At 42.1% G+C, this 10,452-nt stretch overlaps 1 protein-coding gene across 1 annotated transcript in view; it reads left to right on the top strand.

Moving 5' to 3' along the window:
• The first annotated feature begins 532 nt into the window (after positions 1 to 532).
• Positions 533 to 10,452, top strand: part of LAMB4 (laminin subunit beta 4) — a 43,474-nt gene continuing 33,554 nt past the window's right edge. Inside the window, exons 1-6 of the mRNA XM_049813801.1 lie at positions 533 to 566; positions 1,806 to 1,963; positions 6,132 to 6,267; positions 8,615 to 8,688; positions 9,354 to 9,542; positions 10,138 to 10,201. Of these exons, the coding sequence (XP_049669758.1) occupies positions 533 to 566; positions 1,806 to 1,963; positions 6,132 to 6,267; positions 8,615 to 8,688; positions 9,354 to 9,542; positions 10,138 to 10,201 (655 nt within the window). The remainder of the gene's footprint in view (positions 567 to 1,805; positions 1,964 to 6,131; positions 6,268 to 8,614; positions 8,689 to 9,353; positions 9,543 to 10,137; positions 10,202 to 10,452) is intronic.

Below are 10,452 nucleotides of genomic sequence, written 5' to 3'. Positions count from 1 at the left end.
ACCGCACTTTAAGATGCGGTTATAATCTTGTCTCTGCCAAAATTCATAGCACCTGTCAGGCATTTCTCAGTGGCATCTTCATTAGGACCTCAGTCTTTGTTTTAAGTTAATGAAAAAAAACAAGAACCTCCAGAGAACGAGTTAGATCTCTGCAAACAGCCCTGCTGAATCTAGTTAGGATTAAATAGCTTTTTTGTGAATACTACAATATTTTTGCTGATAGCATTCTGGTTTTATTTTATACTAAGTGTGAATATGTTTTCACAGTCTTCTCCAAAAGCCCTTGTGAGGTGTCCCTCTGCTTTCATCCCTGTTCCAGTGCCAAAATTTCCCTCATGAGAAATTTTCACTAGAACAAAATCAAAGCCAGGGTTTCCTTTTAATCTTTGTATTTTTATTATGACTCTGTCACTTTACTAAAGGCTAGTTCTGGGCAAGCCTACACACAAGGGGTGCTTTGGTGAGAAAAAGTGCTGAGTGACCCACCAGTTCTTCTCTTGTAGTGGTACCAGTTTGAATTTCACAGGGAGACATGAGGCTGGAGCTGGCCATCCTGTTACACCTCAGTAAGTACAGTTAGAGTTACTCAGGCCAATTTTGAAATATTATTATGTGATTTACATATTTCTCCAAGATTTTGTTAGAGTGCTTCATTCAAGTATGCTATTAAGACACATGTGATGGTGAGTCCTTATTCCCCACTCTCCTGCCTAGGAGTTATGAGTGATACGAAACCTTTAAGTACAAAGAAAAGATACATGTTGTAATTGAGTCTGAATCAGGTCCTGAAAGGGGCAATCAATATCTGCTAATGAATAATGAGTGTGTATCTGCATAAATAAAGAAGAGCAGGCTAACCAAACTTAATGCGTTGCTTTATACCTAAAGAGTCAAGCGTCGCTCACAATCTGAAGTATATATAGCCTGAGCCATAGACTGAAACCTGGCTGTAAAATACTGTATTTTTACTGTTGTAATTGCATTACTGTTTCTAGTGTTCTGTGGGATCTTCATGTATTGATTGTTGTGGGTTTTTTTAACTGCACTTTTTATAACAAGTTGAGCCAAGTAAAGCTGAACAGGTAAAGCCTCCAAGGTACCCATTCCTGTTCAGGGTTTCAGGACAGAACTTGTTTAAAAGGAAAAGCCCTCTAAGGGAAGTCTTAACATAATGGGGAAAATATTTAAAGTTGTTTCAGGCAAAATAAACAAAAAGATCCTGCAATTATTTAGCAAATTCAGAATTATTCTGTTTAATTATTAATGACCATTCCATCAGGTCTGAATGAAGGGTTCTGGGACCAGACCAAGGGGTTCATTGCAAAACATCAGAAAATCTGAGGGATCCCTGATGTCAATCCTGGTCTCAGTTCCACCATTATCACTTGGAAATCAACAGCAATCAGCAGAATTAATGCAAATCTTGCTCTGCTCACAGACTCAATTGAAATACCCATGATTTTGCAGCAGGAGTGCTGGCTATGGGTATGCCAGGATAAGAAGTGTAATAAATTATTGCTCATAGCGGATTGCCATGTTTACTGGGCAATAATTTGCTGATAATTTAAATTTTAACATAGATTTGCAATATGCTAGCTATACTTTTTGTAATGATTTTGCAGCAGGTGTGTTCATTACCAAAGCTCTTCAAGATTCTACCAAATGATATTATTAAGGACAAAAGGAGTACAGGCAAAGGATAATTTACTTTTCTGCTGGTGTTGGGATTTAACTGATTTTTTCTGGAGGATACTGCTGGGTATACTAAACAATTTCATCTCTCTTTGATCTTCTTTTGTGGTCAGTGCTGATAAGACTCCGGCATGCACAGGATGACTGCAATGCTGGGTCCTGCCACCCGGCCGTTGGGGACCTCCTTCTGGGCCGCAGCAAGCAGTTAACAGCCTCGTCAACATGTGGAATGAACAGCCCTCAGAAGTACTGCATTATAGGCTACCTAGAGGTTGGTTTGCACTTTCTTTTTTAATAAACTGAATTCTGCTTACTAAGAATATTCTCATCTGTAAAAGGAATTTTCCCAGACTAGGAAGTTTCCATTAGAGTTGTCTGAAATATCATCAGACAGTGTGACATAAGTCTGGTGGAAAGCTATGCCTTATTGCAGCACATATGGAGGGTTTGGCAGCAAACAGCCTCCACAGTGATGCATAGCTTCTCAAGAAGGAGAAACATCCATGAGATGCAAATAAGCACAGGGATTTCTGAAGGAGCTTTGCTCTGTGAGTCCTTTCCCCACTCATGCCTCAGAGGTGAAGACCACAGTTTGCATGTGGGTGAGTGCAGGAGGAGTGCGGTCCTGCAGGCTGTAGGACTTTCATTGGAGGACATTCCATACAGTGTTGAGACCTGAGGCAGCCTGTTAAGAGGTTCACACCGCGTCCTCTCATGTCTTCTGATCTGAAATAAGACCAGTGTTGACAAAAGCAGAAAGCCATCTCTGGCAGAGAGAAAAATTAATGGTGTATTCTAGTCTTTGGCCATGTGGGTGGGTAGGCGGATCCAAAACGTGGGTGATCAGAGGGATCGCTCTCGTTCCCTGGCCACAGTGATGGGGGCTATGGGGGACCAGTGAGCATGCGGCAGCCACACCAGGCAGAAACAGGAATTCCCTGTTGCATGTCCTGGAGGACTTGTCCCTGCTGAGGTCATAAATTGTCGCAAATACAAGTATTTTCACTAAATACCAGCTTACACTGAAGCAGAAGTTCATAAAATACAGCATAATTTATAAGCAATTGAAAATAATTACAGTTTATGACCTTCTGGCAAAATGGCGTGACACATTTGCAGAGTAAAGCTCTGCCATACTGAGATGGCACCAAGCACTTCTCCAAGTTACATATTGCAACCACGGTTTTCTGCAAGATGTAAATACCTCTTTCCTCTTCTGAAATAGTCTGAGTCTTGGCACTGCTTGGTAGATGGGCAAAAGAGCCATGTCAGAGACATCATCTTTCTGGCCCTTAGCTAGATGATAGCCTTTTATTTTTGCTTTTTAAGAGGAGGTCAAAGAGCAATAAAAAATTAATATTTTCACTTGCTTGTACTTACCCTTTCAATTATGTAAATACAGACTCATGAAAAGGAACAGCTGTTCCGCAATAATCCTTGTGACTTAATGCTGCTTCAACATTGTCCTGACCCCTGGTGACTGTGTCCTGAAGAGGGTGAGAACTACAAATTCTGCTGCTTTGCAGAGCTCAAGAGATAGAGGCTTATGCTCTGTCAATGTGTTCTTCTCTATCAGTTCACCTTAAATATGTGCGTCACCTATAGTATATCAGAGTCCCACTCAACTCAGTTCTCTTTCTCACTAGCACATTTTGAATGCTTTGCTGGAGGCAGGCCAGGAAGCTTTGGATCTTTCATCTTGCAAAGCAAAGTTCTTCCTCCCTCAGTTCCCCTCCTGATGACCTGTGTCAGGCATCATGAAGAGAGCAAACCTTACTTGTGAAAGTGTGTGTTAGTCAAGACAGCAAGTTGCCAAGAGCCAAGACGGCTGGGATGTCTTAGAGAAAATTCAGTTTGGGAAAAAATTGGAGTTCAACTGCTTTGTGTTTGAAAAGAAGCACTGCAAATAATTTTCAGTCTTTAATATGTCTTATTATTTCTAGATGTACGTTAAATGGTTTTTAGCCCTGTGATTGGATTTACTACTTCCACATTTTTTGAAAGGAAAAGAAAGAGGACTCAGTATTGAGGAGAGTGTAAAGCTGCACACTTCAGAGGCAAATGGGATCTGCCAGACTTGTCTTATGTGGACATGCACATGCTTGTCCTTTGGGGCACAAAAAGATTTTTATGGAGCAAACTTAAACATAAGTTGACTGAGTATCATACTGTATGCATCTATATAAACCAGAGAGTGGGTGTGCGCAGTCTTTCCAAATGCTTTGATAACCTGAGCTCTCCTTACCAAAGCTTTGTGAAATGAGGTGACAGAGTATTTTTTGTATTTCTGTCTCATCTTCTAAATTGTACTTTCGTACACTTGTCAAGTGTATACGAAGTGTGGTATAGAATGACTGAATATAAATGTTGTGGTTTAACCCCAGCTGGCAACTAAGCACCACGCAGCCGCTCACTCACTCCCCCCCCACCCAGTGGGATGGGGGAGAGAATCAGGAAAAAAAAGTGAAACTCATGGGTTGAGATAAGAACAGTTTAATAGAACAGAAAGGAAGAAACTAATACTGATAATAATAACAATAATAAAATAACAATAATAATAAAAGAAATGGAATATACAAAACAAGTGATGCACAATGCAATTGCTCACCACTCACTGTCCGATGCCCAGTTAGTTCCCAAGCAGTGATCCCCCCAGGCCAACTCCCCCCAGTTTATATACTGGGCATGATGTCATATGGTATGGAATATTCCTTTGGCCAGTTTGTGTCAGCTGTCCTGGCTGTATCCCCTCCAAAATTCTTGTGCCCCTTCAGCCTTCTTGCTGCCTGGGCATAAGAAGCTGAAAAATCCTTGACTTAGTATAAACACGACTTAGCTACAACTGAAAACATCGGTGTGTTATCAACATTCTTCTCATACTGAACCCAAAATATAGCACTGTACCAGCTACTAGGAAGACAATTAACTCTATCCCAGCCAAAACCAGGACAATAATATATATTTATCGTAACATTTAAAAGACATGAATTGTACCATACCTGTAAATCTGTATCTCTTTATGTATTTAAATGTGAATAATTCCCAGGTGATTTCATAATACACGGATGTGCAAACCATTCCTAATACTTCTCTGTAGATCCTGAGCGTGCTGAGCGGGGTGCCTTTCCACCCATCCCCTTCTGGGTCGTTTCCAGCCCAGCTCCTGCCACTGACTTACGCTTTTTGTTTTCAGCAGCATTCCTGCCAGCCTCCCAGCTATGGGCACCATGGAGCCATGTGCCTCCTCTTTCAGCTCCCTCTTGGGTGCTGTGGCATACCCTCTTCTCCCTGCCAGCATTCCTGCCAGCCAGGCACACAGCTTGGGCATCACCTTCCACTTTGGCTTATCTCTGAGTCCTTGCACTCAGGCTCTGCTCAAGTCTCATAGAGTCTGTCTGCGTAGCGCAGCCACCCCTCCCCACCCAGGGCAACCCCTGGCACAGCCACTGCTGTATGCTTCCTTGTGGCCCTGCCGGCTGCGATCGCATGTTGCTTGGACTTGTCTGCATGACTCAGCACAGGTCATCTCCCAGCCCAGCATGTTAACCTTGTCACCTGTCCTTATGTCTCCCAGTCAATCCCCCTCCTCACTTTCAAAGCCATTTTGCAGACAAAGGCCTCTCATTCCACATTGAGATATGGCTAATCATTGCCACCTTCGTCTTCTGTTTATCACATTTTCAAACAAGACCCTTTCATCCTATTGACATCCTGATTTTCCTCCTTTGCATTGTTTTTAAACTTTTCCAGTTTCCCTATGCCTACAAAAGGCACTGACAGTAGTTGGGATGGAGGTGTCAACCCAGACCACCTACGTACATTGTGCCTGGATCCAGCCTTGCCTTCCATTTGTACAACAGCAACTGTCTGCTGCTCCTGGCTGGGTCTCCAACCTGCTAGAAAATGTGCAAAAGAGAAATGAAAAAGATGTATAAATGATTTAGTGAGTGTTCCTCTTCAAGGCTTCTTCAGATCTTCAAAGATCCAGTCCTCTCTTGTATCCCCAGTGCCTCCTCACTGCTGTCTCTTGCTGAAAGTTTCTACAGCCTTTGAGACATGAATAAAAGCTCAACTTTTAAAAAATAAATTTCTCCCAAGAAACTCTTGCAAAACAAACCCTCTGGCAGCTAAACCCAGAATCAACACCATAACATATTTCTTTGCTCTTACTGAGATCTCTTCTCCACAACTGAAAAAGTGTATTTTTTATGGAGTACCTGGGGCAAACCAAGGCCAACATTTACTATATGTATGCTTTGTGCATATGATGATTTTCTTCGGCTTGTCCCTTATATATGAAAGCCTGGGTGATTACAAGCACAGGCACCCAAAGAACATGACAGGTTCCAGTCTTGCAATGGCATAAATACATGTACATCCACCGGATCTTTAGAGAAGAGACCAAATTCATCTTTTATTCTGCTCATTTTGTTTTCTAGGCTGAACAGAAGTGCTTTCTCTGTGATTCCAGATACCCATATAATCCCTACACACAGCACAACAGTCACATGGTTGAAAATGTTATCACAACTTTTGAGCCCGATAGGAAAAAGAAGTGGTGGCAGTCAGAAAATGGTAAGTTTCTTTGAGAAAATATTACTGAAAAATGTTACTGTGAGATTTATTTATGTATTTGACATTTACTATGTTGCCTTCATAAAGAGATGAAACAAAACCACATCTATTGATTCAGTAACACTGAGTGATTTAAATCTATTTGTGTGTAGCAATAAGGACTTCAGAAATTCTATTTTTCTACAGACAAATTTTAAGCACAGTATCTCTAAGAGCTAGCCAGCGGACCTGTGGCAGTGCTGTGTTATACATGGTGGCCATGTATTTTTCACAGGGTGTATGCATTTCAGGGAAATGTGATTTGTGGCAAAAGATACATTTGCCTACAGATGCATAAAGACAGAGTGGGTAAAACACCAGTATCCATTCTAAAAAATAGTGCTTGCAATGTAAAGCACTAATAATTTAGGAAATAATTAAATAAAGCCTGGCTATCAGTACCCTTATTGCCACATGTTAATTTTGTCACAAGCTTCTCTGTAGTCGTTCTTCACTGGTGTCATAGAATCATAGAACAGTTTGGGTTGGAAGGGACCTTTAAAGGCCATCTAGTCCAACCCGCCTGAGCAGGAACAACTTCAACTAGATCAGGTTGCTCAGAGCCCTGTCCAGCCTGACCTTGAATGTTTCCAGGCATGGGGCATCTACCACCTCTCTGGGCAACCTGTTCCAGTGTTTCACCACCCTCATCATAAAAAATTTCTTCCCTATATCTAGTCTGAATCTAGCCTCTTTTAGTTTAAAACCATTACCCCTTGTCCTGTCACTACAGGCCCTACTAAAACTTTGTCCCCATCTTTCTTACAAGCCCCCTCTAAGTATTGAAAGGCCCAGTAAGGTCCCCCCAGAGCCTTTGCTTCTCCAGGCTGAACAACCCCAACTCTTTCAGCTTGTATTCATAGGAGAGGTGTTCCATCCCTCTGATCATTTCTGTGGCCCTCCTCTGGACTCACTCCAACAGGTCCATGTCTTTCCTGTGCTGAGGATCCCAAAGCTGGATGCAGTACTCCAGGTGGGGTCTCACCAGAGCAGAGTAGAGGGGCAGAATCCCCTCCCTCAACCTGCTGGCCACACTTCTTTTGATGCAGCCCAGAATACAGTTGGCTTCCTGGGCTGCGAGCGCACATTGTCAGCTCATGTCTAGCTTTTCATCCACCGGTACCCCCAAGTCCTCCTCTGCAGGGCTGCTCTCAATCCCTTCATCCCCCAGCCTGTATTGATACGAGGGGTTGCTCCGACCCAGGTGCAGGATCTTGCACTTGGCCTTGCTGAACCTCATGAAGTTCACATGGGCCCACTTCTTGACCTTGTCCAGGTCCCTCTGGATGGCATCCCATCCGTCAGGCATGTCAACCACACCACTCAGCTTAGTGTCATCTGCAAATTTGCTGAGGGTGTACTCATCCCACAGTCTATGTCATTGATGAAGATATTATTCTTACAGCTTCTCTGTGAAGGCATGCTAAGAAGAATAACATTTACTCTATCTTATTTGACATATGGTGAATATGTAAAAAATATCTGACTGGTTGGAAATTAAGGCATAGAAAAATTAAGATAATATGTTACCCCTATTTTGAGTATCCAACTAAAAATTCATAAGCCTTGTTTTCTCATGGAATTTAGCAAGTAACTGTCACCAGTTTTGGATGCTACTGCCAATAAGGCAGTGAGTGGGCCAGCTGTTAGAGTATCTTTTCTTGCTCTCCCCATCTTTCTTCTGGGATGAGATCTCATGCACAGCCTGGTCAGCAGGAGCTCTGGGATGCTGCATGCAGATGTGAACAATGGGGATATCAGCTGAGCTCCTGCAACTCTCTACAGAGAATGTGTGAATTGTGGGGGTTTTTTCCATACTTGTTGCAATTTTGGAAGATGCCTGCTGCAATAGCTCTGCTCATGACAAATTTCGGGTCTGGGAATATAGAAGGGTTTAACAGATCTGTTTAGCATGAAGAAAACCCCATATTTCTATTGAGTTTTGTCTTTTTCTAGAAATAACCAAAATATTTGGATGGATTTAAAAAATCTGTCTGGATACAGGAATATATAAATCCAGAACCTTACCATCACCATCACCTACACTCTGAATGATCTGAACAGGACCTTTAACCATCTCCTGCAGTCTCAGTGACATGGAACATTGCCAGTGGCAGTGCTGGAAAGGCAGTGCATCTCATTGCCTCCAAGAGAATGATCCAGCTGCATACCAAGTTTGTGCACAGGGGATGCCCTAAAGAGCACAGCTGCTGTGCTGGAAAAGCTTCTTGAAATTCCCCATGGGAAAGCTGTCTCAGCAACCCCTCCAATGTGCGCATTGTGCTCTTCATTTTCATTCTCTTTTCAGGCGTTGACCATGTCAGCATTAGATTGGACCTAGAAACTTTATTCCAGTTCAGCCATCTTATCCTGACTTTTAAGGTACATCTTTTACCAGAGCTTTTATGTAATGTTATACACTAATTACTTAACCACAGGAATAAATCTGCTTAGAGAGGCAGTGAAAGCTCCATCTTTAGAGGTTTGTAAGAACAGGTTAGATAAACACCTGTCAAGTATGGTTAAGTTATAGTTGATCCTGCCTTAGGGGAGGAGGATACACTGAATAGCTTCCTATTCATGTGCCTTCTGGTCCTATTTTCTATAAATCTGAGAATTAAAGCTGAAAAAAAATTAAATTGCAAAATTAATCCCTAAAAATTTAGGACATCTCTGAACTGCAGTTGCTCTTTCAAATTTAGTTCATCCTTCTCATGGATATCCATTATGATCCAGATAGTTACAAATTTTTTTTCTACAAAATTCCTACATTGTTATGGTAAACTTCCTTACTTAGAAAGTAATCTTGTATCTATATGGAAGGTTACCCTTCCCTTTTGCTAAAGAGGGGTTGAAACGAAGAATCTGGCTTTTTCAGGGAATCACATAACCAGCACAGTAGCCCTGTAGTGAGCCTACAGGCTCCCAAATACAGAATTTTAATTGGCAGCTGTTGGCATCCCCCAAACAGGAGTGTCAATAAAACAATCCCTGAGATGTCTTATCAATGCCTGATTAAGGAATTCTTGAAATAATGTTTCTTGCAGACATTTCGGCCTGCAGCAATGCTGGTTGAGCGCTCCACTGACTTTGGTCAGACCTGGAAAGCATTTAGGTATTTTGCACAGGACTGTGCAGCTTCTTTTCCCAACATCTCTTCTGGTCCAGCAAAAAGTGTGGGAGACATCATTTGTGATTCAAGATATTCAGACATCGAGCCCTCCACTGAAGGCGAGGTATTACCAAGTGTTTGTGTTTATATGAGTTCAGATCATATGTGGTTATTTTTCTGGAGCTGAAGGTCTCTCATCTGTATCCATCAGATCCACTTGCACAGATTCTGAGACATGAAGTGCTATTGACTTTACTGAAGTAAGAGGGAAAGACAGTGTATTTCACCCTCAGTTTCACACCCAAATGAATTCATAAAACAACTTGTACAAAACTTTCTAGTGCTCTTTCCTGGTTTCCAAAGTCACATGGAAGTCCCCCTCATAAGAGATCTTGACTCTCCATCAGCCTCTACCGCTAAAGGCAGGGGCCTGTCCTTTGATCCCTTTGGTAGGTGCTCATCTCATCTCTACATCACTCTAGGGCACTGATTTTCCTTCCTCCTGACACATCAATCCACCAAAAGGTCTTTTTGCCTTGCTCAGCCAAGGCCAGGTTGAAAGGGTGAGAGCACTTGCTGAATCAGGGCTACAGCCATGTTCTTTTCTTTTATGGGATCAGTAAAGTGGCATTAGTAACTAATGGGTCTCAGGTGACAGTCTTTATATCCAAAAAGAATAGCTTCAGTGATCTAGAGAGCTGTATTAATTTGTTTTGCAGGTTGTTTTAAAAGCTTTGGATCCCAGCTTTGAAATAGAAAATCCATATGTGCCATATATCCAAGGTATGGACAGTACAGGTTTTCTCCAGAGATACCTTGCTGGTGTTGCTTGTTTTGTACACTGAAAGGGTCAACAGCTCAGCTGGTGTAAGTCAATGATGTTGAAAATTAGGTACCTAAAGATCTTAGGGAGATATCTGTATTAATAAATAAAATGGGCCAATCTTGTTCTCCAGCCCTGAGGGCAAATGGCACAGCTCTGCAGAGCTCATCCATGCAGCTAAACTGTCTTTTCTTCTGGGATCAGGTGGCCC

This window comes from Accipiter gentilis, chromosome 11, assembly GCF_929443795.1.
Source record: "Accipiter gentilis chromosome 11, bAccGen1.1, whole genome shotgun sequence".
In the NCBI taxonomy this organism is placed as follows: domain Eukaryota; kingdom Metazoa; phylum Chordata; class Aves; order Accipitriformes; family Accipitridae; genus Astur; species Astur gentilis.
The sequence above is the reverse complement of the archived record's forward strand: the minus strand, read 5'-3'. Positions and strand labels throughout refer to the sequence as shown.